Below are 18,903 nucleotides of genomic sequence, written 5' to 3'. Positions count from 1 at the left end.
GCCAGAAGCTCCCTGACCAAAACATTGCCTGTTCTTAATTTGTTTCCCCGAACAAAATTAATATAGTTTTCGCCATACAATCCAAATCGTATTCTTTTCTCCATTCGATATCATTCAGCATTATGAGCCCAAATTGAGCATTGAGAGGGAGAAAGAGAGGTTGTTCAAATGCGCCGGTTCGGCTGTCGTTTTGCGGCAAGTCAGGAAATGAAATTTAAAATAAGATTATATGTAAAACAACCCTACTTGGTTTACTACTCAGTTGCTGAATTATGTTTTTGCCCCAAGACTTTCATGTTGTGACGCAATTGTATTCATTTTTACTTGTACTGTTATTTATGAACACGTTATCATTAAAGAGAGACATCAACAATCACCAATAGAATTACATCTAAATTATTGTTTTAGACTTCTATCGTGGAGTCTGTCAAATTAATTTCCAGTGATCGTTCTAGGACTTGCATGCTTTTGTTCAAAACGCTTTTGGTGGGCCTACTTTCTTTTCAAACATTTTTGGACTAACATTTGAAAAGTATTCTGTGGGCTAATTATTGGAATGAATTTGCCCTGATATTTTAAGGATTAATTTCGTGACTGGGAGAGGGTCGATCTTATTTGGGTATTTTAAGGTAGATTTCATACTCTGCCACAATCCCGGGGGGGGGGGGACTCACTATAGTGACCTTAACGGGGAGGCTCCACCCGAAAGGGATACCTTTTTCATGCTTCACGTATCTAAAAGGGTAGGGATTTCACAAGTTAAGGTTTATGAAAAGGTAGGGATATTGGTAATTTAGGTATTTAAAAGGGCCTTCAATAAAAATATTTCGAATAGATGCACTTTATGGCTGTATCATTTCAATTAAGCGCCAGATAAAATGGCATCAAGACTTCCTGTTTTAGGTATATGTCATGTCTTTTCGGTATATAAAGGGGTACCTTTTTTCAGTAAAAGGTATACGAAAGGGGTGTCTATTCTGTCAAAATGGTATTTGAAAGGGTATGAGGTTGGACCTTGGACGAAGCCTTCCCGTACAAAAAAACTCCCCCCCCCCCACCGGAGCCACAATTCACAATCAAATGCATCGGTTGATGGATTATATTTTATTATTATTATTATTATTATTATTATTATTATTATTGTTATTATTATTATTATTATTATTATTATTATTATTTTGCTACTACGGTTTCTTTTGGCCTTTCATGATGAATCAACTAAACAAACTACTGTTCTGCAATTTTAATATCGATCACTACATGAGGCCTTTGTTATTTCAGGAGTCTTACTGAATATGTATTCCCATTTATGCCATAGATAAGATAACAGATAAGACAGCTGGCTCGCTTTGATTGGTCGCAAAGAATTTACCATAATTTATAAAGAACTCCGATCGATTCCCCGGAAAATTTATCTCGAGTGATAATTTCCTAAAAGTAAATCGAATAGTTCTTTCCTTGTTTGCACAATCTGGGAATCACTCTTGAAAGTTTAAAAGAGCTTGAAACAGCACTCGATTCTACAGCTTTATTTTTCGAGCCGTAGGACGGCCATCAGTATTTGTATTAATTAATTTCCAGCTGTTTAAACAGCCATGCATTCCTTAAAAGTTCTTTTTCAACTCGCGTTACTTCGACAACCTTACTCCCATACGGCTTTCTATTTTTCTTTCTTATCACTTTTTTCTCAAGACAAAACTTTCGAAAAGCTTCTCACAAATATCGACCAAGGCCCTCAGGAGTCATTCAAAAATGCGGAAATTAAACGCGCGTAAATTTCATGTCATGGCGGAAGTCACGATGTCACGCAACACTGTAACGGTAACCACTGGATTTCAGGCTCCTCTCGGTCAGTACACAAACTCTTCGTCGGCACTCGCCACTCAAACCGCCTCGATGGCCCAATTCACTCTAACACGAAGCGTTATTGTTTATTTTTGACAGGGGAAAGCATGATTTGGACTACTTTTAAAAGAAACAGATTCATTCTACTCTTCATTGTCGCTCTAAGCCCGCTTATGTACCATTTTCTACTGGAGAGAGAACGTAAGTACATTCACTCCATCTTCGTTTGCTTGATGCTAACATAAGAGTCTTATCGACTCTTTAATTCCGTATGTTCGGGGCAGTACAAACTATATACCTAAGCCACTAGGCAGACAACAAATGTTTGCACTAGATAAAGGAGAAAAAAACATGATAAAGATGAAAATGAAAGGATCGTGTTTTCCTGACCGCTAGACAAACGTGCATGTAAGCTAAATTTAGTAGTGCTCTAAACCGTGCAATCAATTGCCCGGTTGTAGCTGTGAAATCGCGCTAGCAGTAATAATATTATACCTGCCGTTTTATTAGAATCGTCGTGTTAATGTAGGAGGTTTTCCAAGTAGCTAAACTGCATCCTAACTTGGTTTTAGGACAAAACATCCTAACTTTTATTCTAAAGCTCACTTTGTTTGGAAGCACTTCTGTGTGTTGTTTGGGAATGTTTTCATACAACCTTGCGATAAAATGTAGAACGTTATCTAGCAATACAAAAACTTTGAGAGCATCTGGAATTTTCACCTCATCGCATTAATATTTCAAACGAAAAATTAGGGTTCTGCATCTTGTACTCCGCATTAGTGCCCTGATAACCAAATTTTAAACAACAGTTCTTTGTGTCAATTCGTCTGAACACGTTTGAATGTATTAAAGCTTATAGTTTTTCACCGAGCTCGTTCTTCGATTAACCGGCATTTTCTCTGGCAGGAAGAACATTTTATTTATCAACTTGTGTTTGACATCTGCAACTCGGGCTATAATTTGACTTTGGCAAATAACGCGATGATAAAAAATTTGCATTTGAATTTTCAATACTGAAAATCGACTGAATCTTGTTTTCGTCATTCATGGAAGTAAACTTTAAACTCAAAAAATTAATTGATCTCTTCATTAGGAATGCCATATATTTTGCCTTCAACATGATTTTTTTAGTGTATTTCTAATATTGAAGTTGTGGTTTCACACTAACCATGCATGAATATTTTACATTCAGTTAAAAGCTTTACTCTTGAGAAACTTCACAATTACACGCTTTTTGGACAACTCAAGCAAATAAATTGTGGAGAAGAAACGAAATTATGCAAATTCTAAACGACTTAATTTTATTGCCACGTACAAGCAGAAATGCTAATTCATCATGAATTGAATCATTGAAGGGTTGCCTCTATGTTGTCATTGTTACCAAAACAACAACAGTATCTTTAGTTACAATATTTTTAATTCTTGAGTCAGGGGGGGGGGGGACTTTTACTGAAGCAGGGTGGACAGGGTAGAGGGAAGGGAGAAGGCATCCTGAAATAAAATTGAAATTTTGAATTTACAAATTTAAAACCATGCTTACCCCCAGAAGTACTCATGCATGATACGTGTATGTACCCCACCCCTCCCAAAGAACAATCACAATTCCCTGGCATTTTTCCTTGAGTATCTCCTTGGGTATGTGAGTGTTGTTGAAATATGTGATAAAAAAGTAATTAAAGTCTATACATTTAAATTGTCATGCAATAAAGGAGTATCAGATCGATCAGTTGAATAACACATACTAGATTGAAGATTTACAATATAACCTTGAAAACAAAATTTTCAAATAAATTCAAAACATTATCTCTAAAAAGGGATAGTACAGATACAGAAGAATCATGATTTCTTTAATCTCCAAGGGAAACAAAATTTGGTTACAAAAATTGGAATTAACATTGCATGAGTTAACCGGGCCAGAGGTTCAAGACATTGGGATTTCACTGTTCAGTAGTAAAATTTGTAATTCCGGCCCTATCCCCCACCTGGGGGCAAGGAACTAAGCAAAATTTGTAATATGCCTCTCAGTTACATGTATGAAATGAAAGGCTTACGTCTCACGATTTAACACTCGTACATGATTATTAAGTAAACAAACCTTGGGGATGTACTGTGAGAATAATTATTGTAATGCCCCCCCCCCCCCAGCCACCAATCACAACTAAGATTGAACCAGTATTTTTTTTTTCATAATTATAATCACTTAGTTTGCTTATTATTTTCCTTCATTTTAGGTTTGCCACTGAAGCCTATAGAAACTAACCAAGTAGATGTTGAGCTAGTCAAGAAAATACAGTCTCTAAAGGACAGACTAAGAGATGCTGAATTTCAGAATTCTGCAAGATCACAAGAACTTATTTCATTAAAGGCGCAGCTGACTGCACTAGAAGCTGCAAAAAGTAGAAGAACTAATAACAAATCAAATCCTAATGGTATTGAAAATTCATCTAGGATATTTTTTGAAGGTCAAAATGTTCTACGATTACCAAGTATATACAACTTTATGCCTCATCTAATGGACTCTCCTGGCAGCTTAAAGCCTGCACTACATATTTCAAAGGATCGTCAAGGAGGTGAGCTTCATGTTATTCAGCCATTATCCTCACACTGAAGAGAAGATATTAATTTTAATATCTTCTAGTGAAACAAGCAGTGTGACTGACTGACTGATTGCCTCCTGCCTGTCTGTCTGCCCGCCTGTCTTCCTGTCTGTCTGCCTGCCTGCCTGCCTGCCTGCCTGCCTGTCTTCCTGTTTGTCTGTCTGCCTGCCTGCCTGCCTGCCTTCTGTCTCCTCCTGTCTGTCTGTCTGCCTGCCTGCCTGTCTGCCTGCCGCCCGCCTGTCTTCCTGTCTGTCTGTTCTCCTCCTGCCTGCCTGCCTGCCTGCCTGCCTGCCTGCCTGCCTGCCTGCCTGCCTGCCTGCCTGCCTGCCTGCCTGCCTGCCTGCCTGCCTGCCTGCCTGCCTGCCTGCCTGCCTGCCTGCCTGCCTGCATAATGGGACTAGACAGACAGACAGACACATGGATGGATGGATGGATGGACAGAATGACTGACCAAATGACCTACCATCTGTCAGACAGACAGGCTGATTGACTGACTGACTGACAGACAGACAGACAGACAGATAGACACATGGAGAAATGGATGGATGGATGGATGGACAGAATGACTAACCAACTGACCTACCATCTGTCAGACAGACAGGTTGACAGACTGACAGACAGACAGACAGACACGACAGACAGACAGACTGACAGACACACACACACAGACAGACTGACAGACACACAGACAGACAGACAGACAGACAGACAGACAGACCACAGACAGACAGACTGACTGATTGACTGACTGATAGGGGTTGACACATGCTCCTAGAATATATTATGCTCAGGTTTGTCATGCTTTCCAAATTTTGGTAGACTGCAACAATTACAGTGTATGCTGCTGATAATTATTCTGGGAAATGGCTTCCTTCTATAACCCCCCTCCCTCCCGTCCCCTACCTTGAACACCCGGCACTTCCATAGGATTATTTTAAATCACTGGATAGTTACCAGGCCTTTAAGGCTAAAACCATGTGAGAATGCACTGGTATTAAGCTTACAATGCTGAAATACTAAAAAAGAGCCAAATTCTAGGAATGAAAGTATTTGATATTTTACAGATTTCACCCAGTCTGCAAAATGGCAACTTTGGACAAAATGACCAACTGACTGCAGACCAACTAGTTGATTGATTCACATATAGTAATGTTGATTTTTACTCTATTTGATATTTTCAGTGTCTTTAGTTTTTGGAATTCCAACAATAAAGCGTGAGAAAACGTCATACCTGCTAGATACACTTTCTTCTCTGCTGGATGGAATGTCACAAGAAGATAAGGACGACTGTGTCATAGTAATCTTTGTTGGTGAGGTAAGTAGTTTAACAAGCACTGCAAGCTGTACATGCACGCTTAGAAAATGTTTCTACATTTGTACCACCAAAGAGAGAAGAAGGGTGTATTATTATGCACATGTCTTAATTTTTTTTTTTATTTGTGCTTTCAGACTAATATCGAGTTTAGTCAAGCAGTAGCTAATGATGTCAAACAAAGGTAAGTTTCAAGTGCTGTCTGAAATGTGTGCTATATATAGCTAGACATTGTTATTTCTCAAAAACGAAGCAAAAGCAAGTGACCATAAAACCAGGACAATGTTTCACGGGCATAAAATAACCCGCATAGGAAATTTGGAGTTGTTTTGGCAAAGTTGATTTTGAGGGAAAATCACTAAATAAATGCCCTTTTTCCACCAAGCCCTTCAACTGGGTATGATGAAAAAAAAACTGTTGAATAATTACCGGTAGTTTTTGATAATTAGAAGTGAATCTTGTTATTAAGCCAGTGTCCTAAAACTGAAAAAACTGAAACTCATGGAAGTCATCAAGACAGGTCTGAAACACTGCCGCACTGAACAGCTTTTTGTGAGTGACAAACCTATTTATCAGGATATCGATTAAATACAGAAACGGAACAAATGCCAGGCAAGCCCAGCGTATATATGGGTGCTAAGCCGTGTGCGTATGCTCAGAGCAACTTGTAATTCTAACAAGTTACTGCTACCTACATTCTTTTGTGCCCACCCCACCCTTCCCTGGGTGAAATTGCAATGGTCTAGGCAATACAAACCCTCAGACCCCTAAAGAAAGTTATTGTGTTGTGTATTTAGGAGATATAACCCCACCCCTAGCCACCCAGAATGTACTGAAGTGCTAGTGGCTTGTGGTGGCATGGTTCAGTCCAATAAAAACAAAATGGTAAATGTTTACTTAGTATATCAACGCAAGAGGAATTCAATTGTCTCAACATGTACAGGAGTGTATGTGTAACAATATGGCTCTCACTTGGTTTTTAGATTTCCTGCGGATATTCATTCAGGATTAATAGAACTTGTGTCACCTTCAGCAAGTTATTATCCAGATCTTGAGAGTGTGCCACTTACATTTGGTGATACAAGAGAAAGAGTCAAGTAAGAAAATCACATCTTATCTGACTTTTATTTCCAGTGTGCAAGCTAAGTATTTTATTTTTGCTGACCCTGTACAGTATATTATGTAGTAAGCTATGCAAAGGGGTGTACCGGTACATGTTGTGGCTTAAATTTCTCTTTGGTTGAAAATTTTTCAAACCAGTTTGATTTTAATTTCCCTTTGTTTCAGATTATGATTATGAATATCAGACAATGAAAAATAAAAATCCAACCGGCTTGAAAATTTTTAAATCAATGTAAACCACAACATATAATATATGTATAATTATCCAGTTGACTGAACTTGATGATGTGATGATGTGGTAAATAGGCAACTGCAGAATAGTGTACAGCCTTGCAGGGGTAGAACTAGGGGGAGGGTGCAGGAGTGTACACCGCCTCCCCCCTGAGATGATGACCTGCAGCTTTCTAATACAAATGGTGTTCTGCAGAAAAAGAAAAAAAATTCCTTTGTGGTGCACCCCTTCTTAAGAAAAATCCTGGATCTGCCCCTGCCTTGTAATATGTTGTATGATTGTGAGTAATAAGTACGGTAATATTAGAAAATAAGCTTTTAAAAGTTGGCTAACTGACTTGTCATGTGGATTTAGGTGGAGAACAAAACAGAATCTTGATTTCTGCTATCTGATGATGTACTGCCAGAAAAAAGCAAGGTTCTATGTTCAGGTACAGTTTGTTTTGAAATTCTACAAACACTAACAATTGAAGGCACGGACGGAAAGAACGGCCCCTGGAATTTCTGGCTAATTCGAACATTATCAAAACAGCTCCAAATTTCGCATGTGAGTTTGTTTACGTGTGCTATACACTGTCCTCTGTTTCATTTCGCTGGTCTTTTGTTCATTTTTCAGAAATAATGTATGCAAAAAAGGCATTTTGCAAGCTTACGTTCTTCCAGTCAGCCAGCAGACTGAGTTTTCCAATGCATCGCGTGCACATCTTTCCTTGTAGGGTTTCCTAAGCGTCTACGGAAGGCGAGAAACCATTTTAAAAGCCTGCCTTGACTTGCTGCCACCATGTTTCCTTGTTGATTTGAGTAGAGTAGGACTGGATACTGCATTGTGACGTAAGGTCACATGTTAGAGGCGGAAGAGTTCGAATTTAGCAAAATGGCGGCTTTGAAAAGAAAATGTAGCTGTTTATAGTTTTAGCACAAGTGCGTCCACTTGGCGGTTGAAGGACATCATTAAGTCTGAAAACCCGTAAGTCTCACAGCATTTCTAGAAGAAATGAGAGATGTTCGGCCTTTGTTTTGTACAATAGTGCTTTTTAGTGCTCAGCGATTGAAAGTTGTCTGACAAAGGCTGGCGGGGCCAAGTGGAAATAAAGTCTAAAAACACAGATCTCTTGTCGGGAACTATGTCAGCGTGAGTTTTGCAGTGTCCGCTTGGGTGCTGCAGCGACAAAGTTGCTGAGAAGCGAGCTGGTTTTAGACTTTAAAAAATTCTTTAGATGTTTCGCAGGGCACCTTCCCTTGCAAAATTTTTTTCTGTGCCTCATTAAATATTCATCAATCAATCAATCAATCAATGGATTCGTGCGAACGAAAACCTCAGAAGCTTACCTTGTTTTCGCGGGATTTTGTAGATGTGTGATGTTGTAAGGAGTGGAGATAGAAGTGAGAGCAAGCCAGCGGCACTTCACTGAAAGCAAAACTAGTATAAAGTGAAGACACCAGCAAACATATTCAATCAATCAGTCTATCACAACAATCAATCTTTATTTCACTTTCACCTCAAATTACAGCTAACGGTAACACTGAGATTAAAATAGTCTTTGCCCGAAACAACAAAAAGCAGCTAACCGCAAGCAGACTGCAGTGAAAGCTAGCCGCAAGCAAACTGGCGTGAAAGCTTACTGCACGAAAAGCGCGATCTAAGTGTTAAGGCTGACTCTGATCCTAAACTTAACTTGAAACGCTAACCCTAGCCCTTATCCTTGGCGTTAAGCTTTTTTGTTAGGTTTAGGCCCTCAACCCTAAATTTGAAATGAAACCCTAGCGTCACCTTAACCCTAACCTAGCTTGTTCGCTAGGCTTAAGCTTTTGCGTTGGGGTTAAGCTTTTGCGTTAGGGCTAAGGCTGTAGCCCTAACTTGAATCTCTAACCCCAACCCTAGGCCTTGGGGATAGCTTTTGCGTTAGGGCTAGGCCTGTAATCCCAAAACTTTAGCTGGTTTCATGTGTTTTGAGGAACAAAAGCTTTCCTTTGTTTATAGTTTGTGAGAGAAAAGACGTAAAGACGCCGCCAGCAAAAACCTTGTCTTCTGCATGTGTTATTTTTCGAAAACGAAGGAAAGAGCAGCCAAATGAAACACAGGACAGTGTTTATCACACGTAAACAAACCTGGATGCAAAATTTGGAGCTGTTTTGATAATGTTCGATTTAGCCAGAAATTCAAGCGGCCATTTTTCCGTATGCGCCTTCAATTTAAATAGTAATATTAATTGCTGGTGAGCCTTACCGAGGCATGCCCCTGGACCCCCCTAGGAAAGTCATGGCCTTCGGCCACTTGGGACTTCTCCCCCAAAAGATAAATCCTAGATAGAACCCTATTAGTATTAAAAACTATAATTGTTAATTCTTCTAGATATCACTAGAAAAGTGTTGTTGTAAAACACTGTGAAAGTGACTTGCCTTATTTTGTTCTCACTGTTTGTTTATATTTAGCTTGAAGATGATATAGTTGCTACACCTTCTTTTGCATCTACAATCAAAACATTTGCACTCCAACAAGAGTCCAATGATTGGCTAATACTGGAGTTTTCATCTCTTGGATTTATAGGTATGTATAAAATAATGGACAATGGCATCTTGTTGAGCAGGCTGTTCTTGGCTGGGTTATTCAATTAAAGCACAAATGTAACAGAAAATGATAGAAAACCTCACTGAAAAGTAAAAGTGAAACCAAAATTCACACTTATCGTGGATTAAGCTAGTTTTCAGTTGAGGTTGTCTATCATTTTCTAACCTCAAGTTTTGAACCCTTTATAGCTAAGCTTAAGGCCCGGCGTATCCAATCACAACATTCGGTAATCGAACCAATGAAACTAATCGTTCAGTGAGTTCGAATCGAAAACTCGAACGCACAATAAGATGTAGTCAGTCAACAAAATCGAACGTGCGATTACCAACAGTCGACAATCGAACGAAGTCGAACGTTCGATTACCGAACAGTCGACAATTATCGTACTCAATCGAGCATTCCATGACTGGTTGTTAATATTGCGGAAATTTTTACGGTGTACCGACTCACTGAGCGTAGCCTGGTGTTTAACTTATCAAAACAAATTCCGAACAAAATCACTTCGAAATCGAGTTTGATTAGTTCGATCTTCATAATGAGCTAACAGCAAGATAGAGTGTTGAATTTTGGTTTCGACTTTATTGTACACTATCGAGCGATTGGTGTTCGATTGGGTTCGATTGATTTCTGATCCTCGAGTTTTTGACCTTTTATACGCTGGGCTTAAGGGCATCCATTGAAAAAATAATGGTTATTGCTAGCTTATGTTTTGGACAAGAGCTCTTTGGCATGAGTTAGAATGTGCCTAGCTCTTTTTGACACACAGCTGCATCCACACATTGCACGTGAGATTAGCTGTTCAGGTGGATCTGCTTCTCATTCACAGTCTGAGATGTCACCTTTAATGTCTTTCCTCTCTGCTTGGCGAGTGGTCAAAACCCATTTTATGACAAGCGACAAATACAATGCGTGAACTACAGATTGAATGCAAAAAGAAGAAATGGCCCATGGTATTATTGTTTTTAATCACATTTTTGTTTGGCACCCTCACAGGAAAGCTTTTTCGCTCCAGTGACCTGAGCATGGTTGTTGAATTCTTCCTGATGTTTCATAAAGACAAGCCTGTTGACTGGCTTATGGATCACATTCTCTGGGTCAAAGTCTGCAATCCAGAGAAAGATACGGTATGTAACATATCAAGCATGGATTATAACACTTCCAAATGCTGAGAAGAGAGTTGAAAATGTGACATGCAACAGAGAATTTTTGACAAACTTCAAGGTGCTTGGAAATTCAATGATACAGAAACACTCTGACTCTAAAATCACAGAGAAAATGGAGAAATAAAATCGTAAAAATCTATGCTAATTAAATTTCCAAACTACCATGATCACAGTTCTAATTTCCTTTGTTTTATTTTGATGAATATCCCTTCCTTAAAAGGTTTTGGTTTGAGCCCTCCACCCCTCTAGAAATTCTAGTTTTAAATATCATCCGTGATGATCATACTTTTGATTGCTTAAATAAAAAACTTTGGTGATGAAAAACCACTTCCCCTCAGAAACCCCAGTGCCCTGCAATATTTTGTATGGGCTTTTAATTATTATATTTTTGTGCCGCTTAACCCTTTAAGCTCCGAGGCAACTGGTCTCTTTTCCTAAATCAATAAATATTAACTGGTTGTCCTGATGTATGATACACCATTTGAAAGGTAATGATCAGAATAGTTCATAAAACATGTCAACAAATAATAAGAAAGTTATGGCCTTGAAAGAAATGGCTTTAAAACGTAAAAAGAAAAAGTTTTAAAAATGTGTGTTTCTCCATATATAGTAGGTATACCCCTAAACTATAGCTTATTGTGCAGCTCTCACTGTTGTGGTTAATTTCAGTTATGTTGCATCTCATATACGTATCAGGAAAAAAAGTATCAAAAGTTATAGGCTGGGGTGGTAAATCAAGTCACAAATAGGGGGGAGGATCAATTTTATGCTTTCAAAATGCAGATCTTTCCAAGGCAAGTTTGGTGGCAAAAATGCAAATTAATTTTATTAACAAATATTGACCAAGTTATGACATTATGTGCCAAATGGCACTATTGGGGCTTAAAGGGTTAAACCTGGTTGGTTTATTGAATTATTATTTAATAATCATAATTGTTATCCTTATCCTTGTCCCTATCATTGTTATTCTTTTCAGCAACACTGTGCAAGAGAGAAGCTTCACCTGCGAATTAGATTCAAACCATCCCTCTTTCAACATGTGGGAAAAGAGTCTTCCCTGAAAGGAAAGAAGCAAACCTTGATTGTAAGTTAATTATTGTTATTTATATGACTAATAATTTTAGGTCATTTTTAAGATTTTTTTAGAAGTCTTTTTAAGATTGATATTTTAAACAGACAGGTGACAGGGTAGTAATTATTATTGGTTGGAACTACAAGATGAAGAGCTACAAAATAAAAGGGTCTACAAGTTACAGTAAAAACCTCGAAAATTTCGCAATTTGGTGCTGGAAACGATAACCCTTTTTCGATGACATTCAATTTGCTTGAATTGATTGCAAGTTGAAATCAACACACGGCAACATTGTGAAGGGATGCAGGGTAGAGTGTTTCACAGAATATTTACCAAAGTTGTAATTCTATAACAACTTTTTTGTGTGTTTTCATGCATCATATCAATCAATAAGAAGGATTTAGTATTTTCAGCTTGGCACTTATGCTGTAAGATAAAGAAATAACAAGTTTGAATCTGTGGTTTGCTTTTTAGGACAAATACTTTGATGACAGGAAAGTTAATAATTTCCGTGTAGCAGTTAATGCTGTAAGAAAAAATAATTTACTAAAAGTTTGCATCCATGGTTTGTTTCAAGGATAATTTAAGATTTCAAGAGAAAAAGAGATGTCTTTTAAACATTTTAAGCTTGACATGACTAAATTGCAAGAGTAGCAGAGAAACTAAAATTTTCAATCTGTGATTTGTTCTCTAGGATAAAGACTTCAAGAAAGCGCCATTATTCCAAGCACACTTGAACCCTAAGGCTGACGTAGTAACGACAGTGGAGTCATACCAGGCCTACGCTATTGACCGTGCATATATGGGGCAGACATTCTTCTGGGCTTACCCTCCTCATGCTGATGATGTCATGCGATTCAAATTCCACCAAGAAATTATAATAGAGAAGTAAGATACAGTCACAGTGTAGATACTACTGTAGTGTAACCCCCCTCTGGGTCGGGGTTTTCCGGGTCGCGGTGTGCGGCGGCCTCCTCCCGTCGTGCGTGGCCCGCTCCTCCTCTCGGGGTGGGCGTCTGTGGCTGGTCCCCTGGCGGGGTTGCGGGGGGCGCTCGGGCCGGGGGGCAGGTATAGTGTAACAGTGTAACCAGGAACTTGAACCTGCTATGTCAAATCAAAATGCTCTCTACATGTAATCTCTTGAACCAAACCCTTTTTTTCCATGTATGGGTTGTATGACAATTTACTATGGGCCCTTCTGGTGGGGATCAGTTTTTTTTGGGGGGAGGGGGGCAGATAAAAAAAAAGATGCATGGATTTGGCAACAAAGCCACGACTACACCAAAATACCAGCATTAGTATAAAATTAATTGACTACTATTATGTAAAGCACACTTTTTTTACCTTGCGTAAAATTATAACCATATAGCATCATGGAAGATGACAATAATTCTATAAACTTTCATGTTTCATTATTTATCACGTGACAGGTTTCGTTTCAAGTCTGGAAATCTTGAACATCCTGGTGACATCATCAGAAATGCTTCAGTGGAAGTTCTTCCCCTGTCAACATTAGCTCAAGCAAAGAAGATGCCAGGTGCAATATTAGCTTTCATTGTATTGTTCCAGAAAATATCCATATCCCTCCCACGGAAGGTTTTTTGGTTTGAATCCCCCCACTCCTCTGGAAATTCCATTTAAGCGCCATATTTAACTTTAAAAACTTTGGCTTTTGAGACCCCCACCCTTTGGAATTTTCAATGACAGCTTCCATTGGGTGGGTATGTAGATTTTCTGGAACTGCACATTGCCAAAAGTCATAAACTTTTCAACTTTCCTTCAGTCTACCTTATTAATAACATTTGAGCACCGCAGCATTTTTGAAATTGTTGGTGTTGTGGCTGCGTCGCTTATTCCATGGGGGGCGACTTATTTGAGGGTGGCACTCTTTTTAAAAATCATAACATCAGTAAATGATAACAAGCATATGTTCACAACAAAATACACATGTTTTAAATGTCATTCATGGGAGAAGAATGAAATATAACCGCCTTGAACTGAAAGACATTGTCAGTAATCCAGGAGAATACATTTCTGAGGCTACTTATTTTTTAGGTTGACTCCTCAAACAATTCAGTCGGACTGATTGACTGAGATTCATGATTTTTTTTATTATTTTATTTGTACCTATTTTTCTTTTTCTTATGATGCTTTGATTGACTAAAGTGCAAATGTTGTGAATGACTTGTGCTTATTCGAGGGCTGGCCTCTTCAGTATTATTATTTGCTTTCATGTGGCATTTAATCAAAGGCAGCGCCATTTACCGTATTTATTCGAATAAGCGCCCACCTCGAATAAGCGCCCACCCTTTAGGAAGGAAAAGTTAATAAGCGCCCAGCCTCGAATAAGCGCCCACCCCTACCTGCCTCATAGAAAAACCCTATGAACACACATGAGGAGTGTTGATTATTATTGAAATTGAGATTGATATTGACTAAGTACGACTAAAAGACTTGCGCAAAGACCGAGTTTTCCTGAAAAACTTTCAATAAACAGTTTAAGTTTTGCGTTGGAACATCTTCACGTTTCATTATTATTCATTGTTTTGTTGCAAAATAAAGTAACCAGTTGCTAAAAATGGTGAAAATGTAATAAGCGCCCAGCCTCGAATAAGCGCCCACTCTCAGGGTCCAAAAATTTAATAAGTGCCCAGGGGGGTAAATCGAATAAATACCGATAATCTAGTAATGAAGTAGGTTAAGAAAAGTGGAAAGAAATGCAAATTTAATGTTCAAAATAATTTTGTCTGCAGAACCTGGACGAGATGGCTCACCAGAGGCGAAGAAAAATTTCCTGAAGTATGAATTCCCATTGTCTAGTTACAAACGCGTGGGCACATTCACACCCAATGGTTTGGCAGAAGGCACAGTACCTCAAGATATTGGAAAAGTGGTGGAAATGAGAATACGTGTATTGGGTCATAATAGTGAAAGCTGGATAATTTTAAGTGAGGTAACTACGAGATTACAATATCGTGAACTTTGCCACTGTTTTACTGACTGAGATACAAATAACACCCCAGACACAAATTTTTTAAACATTAACAAGTCAGTTAAAATACTTTGTCAGAATTAGACGGTTACTAATTACGGTAGTATGTATAATGCACTATCAATGATATTTTGGGTCAAACTCATTTCATTGTCGCTCAATGAACCAAGATCCAAGATCTTACCAAAAGAGGGGTTGTAAGTGTAAAGTTCCTTAGGGGTCTGGGTGTGGATATAAATTGCTCCCTGACCCACAGAACAAGACACACATCTTCCCATAGGGGACAATGACCCCCTGCCACACCCTGTACCTACCTGCACCTAGTGCTAGTTATCATCATTACCATGATCAAAACCCGGGGGGGGGGGGGGGGGTACTCCCTATAATGGCCTATACGGGGAGGCTCCGCCCGAAAGGGGTACCTTTTTCAGGCTTAAGGTATATGAAAGGGTAGGGATTTTACAAGTTTTGGTATATGAAAGGGTATGGAAATCTGTCATTTAGGTATTTAAAAAGACCTTTAATTAAAATATTTCGAAAATTTACGGCTGTATTATTTTAATGTATTTTAATACATTAAGAAAACATCCTGTTCTAAGTCTATGCCATGTCTTTTAGGTATATGAAAGGGGTACCCTTTTTCAGTAAAAGTTATACGAAAGGGGTACAATTTCTGTCAAAAATGGTATATAAAAGGGTAAGGGGTCAGAGCTCGGGGCGGAGCCTCCCTGTATAAAACTTTTGAGTGCCCCCCTCCCCCTCCCCCCGGGGATCAAAATTATTTCAGATGGCAGATATTCTGTAAAATTACTCTATTGGTACCTATTGTAAATATTATCTCACTTAGTTAGGGCTTGAAACACTTTATGTATTAGAAATGGCATCGCTTTTGATTTGGTATTAATCAGTTAACTGTTGTTCTTTTCAGATACACATAGTACCAAAGGATAGCGGTAGCTGACAGAGCTAAACATCAATAGGATGTACATAATGGCAAATGCTAGTAATATTTTTTATCATCAAATTTCTTAAAATTATGAATTCTTAGGTATTTCAGGTAGGGTATTCAAATGTAACGTTCATCGTGTCTTTCCCCAGGGGGGATACATAGGGTGGGGTATGTGGATACACCTGTAGACTGTGTGTACCAGGTTAAACTTATTTATGAACTTGCAAAGTCCTGAACAACTACCATTAAGTTCTGAAAGTCAATCATCTTTTACTTGGAATTTAGCAGCCTTTTATCCTCTATACTACATTTTGTTGGAAAGCCCTTTTTCTGGACAGCTAAAACCCATATCATGCCGACAAATCTGTTTTTTGGAATTAAATATTATTACAACTCTATGGAATTAATCAGATAAGTTGCAAAGGGCTAGCTATAGGTAGCTACCATATTGGGCGTATATCATATCATATTATTAATTTTTTTCTTTTTTGGAGGAGGGGGTGGCAAGGGGGTGCTTATTTTCACCATTTTATGATATACCCTCGCATCGTTTGTTCGTTCAAATTTTTTTACCCTGTACATAAAACAACTCAGTTTACTGAGACTAGAGCGTAAAAGAGTCGAAGTAATCAATCAATCAATCAATCAATCAATCAATAAAATTTATCATTTGAATAATATAATAGGTCATTGATTTTGCAACTGAAAATTTTTAAAAGTTATACTTCACCGTGTACTCTGGTTCCAGTAGCGTTGAATTTCTTTGCTCTCTCATGAACAGTCAAGAAAGCAAGTCTGAGTGCTTACAAAGTGATGTATATTTTCTTTTTCATCTCTTATTGTCTTACGTTATTTTGTGAATGCAAGATCACGACTGTAAAAGAAACGTTTAAATTGAGAGGAAATACAAGGTAGAAAAACAACAAGATAAAGTATAGGATTAAAAGGGTTTTGACAATGAATTTAAAATTTTTAGCCAAGCTAAAATTTCAACCATACAATTCATCATACATTGTTCATACAAGGTACAGATATTTTCTTGTTGTATAATTTATAGTGATGTTGGTGAAAGAGAGCAAGGAAACCTCCATGGAATAGACTTTACTGTACAAGATATTATGCAAATGTACCATCGGGGCACACCATGATTGTTTCTGAATTATTTTGTGTTCCTTGTCATCTTTAGTTTCTGTCAGTTTTGACACTTTGTTGAGAGGGGTTTTTCTCTTTGAAAGTACATGTAGCTAGAAAACGTTACTGCTGATTCATCCCCAGTCGTCTTCATCCAGCGCAGGGAGAGATGGGTGCCAAGAATGGGAGCACAAGGTGAGATGGGTAGGGAGAAAACAAAAGAGGGGGTTGCTCCACTGTCCCATCTCCCCTGCTCCCCCACCTTTGCTGCTTGCTATATGAAGACGACTGGGGACGAGTCAGAGAAAACTGGGTTTTTCAAAATCATGTGAACTCTGTTGCTCTCCATTATCTTAGCAATTACCTCTCGGCAAACAGAAGTTCACCTTAACAGGCTCTTGAGGCCCTACCAGGAGGGGATGCCGTGTCACTTGCCTAAATTTATAAATGCCCCTTGTCACTGTTTTATCGCACTTGCCGTTCGCTGTCGGTAGTCGAATTGAATAAAAATTGCTTGTCCTTGTCAGAATTTACAGTTTTTACAAAAGGTTTGTCATTTGTCGCGATTTTATTTTATGTGTTGTCACTACTTTTTGTGCCTTATCGCTTGTCGAATTTACCCTGGAAGGGCCTCTCTCTTTATGGCGATTGGTAGATTTTTGGGCAGTTCATTTTTTTTTTGTTCCTTTTTGACTTCAGAGTTAACATAATTTTGAAAAAACACCCAATAAACAAGTTCTTTTATTTCAGTTGGCGGGCATCTGTGTTTTTATAGCTTATATCTAACAAAACGACATACTTGTCAAACAAAGGACTCATAGTAAAGGTTGTTGTTAACTGCCTTGGGTTGCTTAGGCCATTGAGCAAAGGTAGCCAAGTGTCAATCTGTGACCTAATCTAATGTCGAGTAGCTCACAGCAAGTCACAACTGCTCACTTGGCTTGCATTACTGCTTCAGTTAAACACCAAATATTTTACCATAGCCATCTAGTTAGGTCCATTTCTTTCTCAATAGGCGTTATGCATGATAACGTTATATGTTCAAAAGTCACCACCAAGCCTTGTTTACACACAGTTATTCTCAACTCTCTGCCACCTCAATTCAGTTTTCACGTGAGTATTCTTCTCAACTTGGCTGCTTTGGGAATTCGGTCATATTAAAACTTACAAGTTTGCACTTCGAAAGCAAGGCTTGGTGGTGAAACTAGCCAGTCTTACGTAAACATGCATAAGGGCTACTGAAGAAAATTCATAGGCTATCTCGCTTATGGACACTGTTCAAGAGGAGTGTAGTGGGTGACTTCCATGATGAACTCTTTCTTATAGTCAAACTCGCTCAATACTTGAAGCACTTAGTTATTAGATGGCAAATTCAACAGTCACGTTGTAAACAATGGCAATTCCTGTGTTCCCTCTGCTGTCTGTTTTGAACAGGGTTTGACTGTTAAGTTGTATTACTGTCCAACTCCTCCAAGTGCACATCTGTCTCACACTTGGAGTCTGGACAATAAATGGCTTTGTTATACGCACATCACTGGCTTCCCCCCTGTTGTTGATCCCCAAGACTGAAACAATCTTTAGGATTTCCCTTCCCTTCCTTGCAAGGTGGAGTCCTATGGCTAGGAGTTTCCTTTACAGACAATCCCCAGTTATATTCCCCATCATACTTCAAACAAAGTTCCAAATTTGCCCTTCTCAGGGGCAATGATTCCATGCATCCCCCAATATTTTTGCTGTGTTTTGCCCAAGGGTCAACCCAGGGGGGGGGGGGAAGCTTGTGATACAATTACAATTATAATTTATTATGCACTAAGTCGTGTGAATAGTCATAGTTTTAATTCCATTCTTAATGTAGATTGCACTAAAAGAGGAATATTAGTAATAAAAGAGCATTAATATTTTACGTGACCATGAGTTGGC

The 18,903-nt window shown here is 38.6% G+C and overlaps 1 protein-coding gene across 1 annotated transcript; it reads left to right on the top strand.

The window, feature by feature from the left end:
* Positions 1 to 1,878: 1,878 nt before the first annotated feature.
* LOC144653854 (alpha-1,3-mannosyl-glycoprotein 4-beta-N-acetylglucosaminyltransferase B-like) lies at positions 1,879 to 18,884 on the top strand. The gene is made up of 13 exons (XM_078513967.1): positions 1,879 to 2,046; positions 4,077 to 4,415; positions 5,624 to 5,757; positions 5,892 to 5,938; positions 6,738 to 6,851; positions 7,463 to 7,538; positions 9,541 to 9,655; positions 10,670 to 10,800; positions 11,816 to 11,923; positions 12,606 to 12,799; positions 13,342 to 13,448; positions 14,665 to 14,864; positions 15,832 to 18,884. The coding sequence occupies exons 1-13, from the start codon at positions 1,953 to 1,955 to the stop codon at positions 15,862 to 15,864; spliced, it is 1,692 nt and encodes a 563-aa protein (XP_078370093.1). The 5' UTR covers positions 1,879 to 1,952; the 3' UTR covers positions 15,865 to 18,884.
* The last annotated feature ends 19 nt before the right edge of the window (positions 18,885 to 18,903 follow it).

The sequence above is a fragment of the Oculina patagonica genome, chromosome 5 (genome assembly GCF_052425735.1).
Source record: "Oculina patagonica isolate OP01 chromosome 5, crgOcupat, whole genome shotgun sequence".
Classification (NCBI taxonomy): Eukaryota; Metazoa; Cnidaria; class Anthozoa; order Scleractinia; family Oculinidae; genus Oculina; species Oculina patagonica.
Note: the sequence above shows the minus strand (reverse complement) of the source record. Positions and strands in the feature narration are given on the sequence as shown.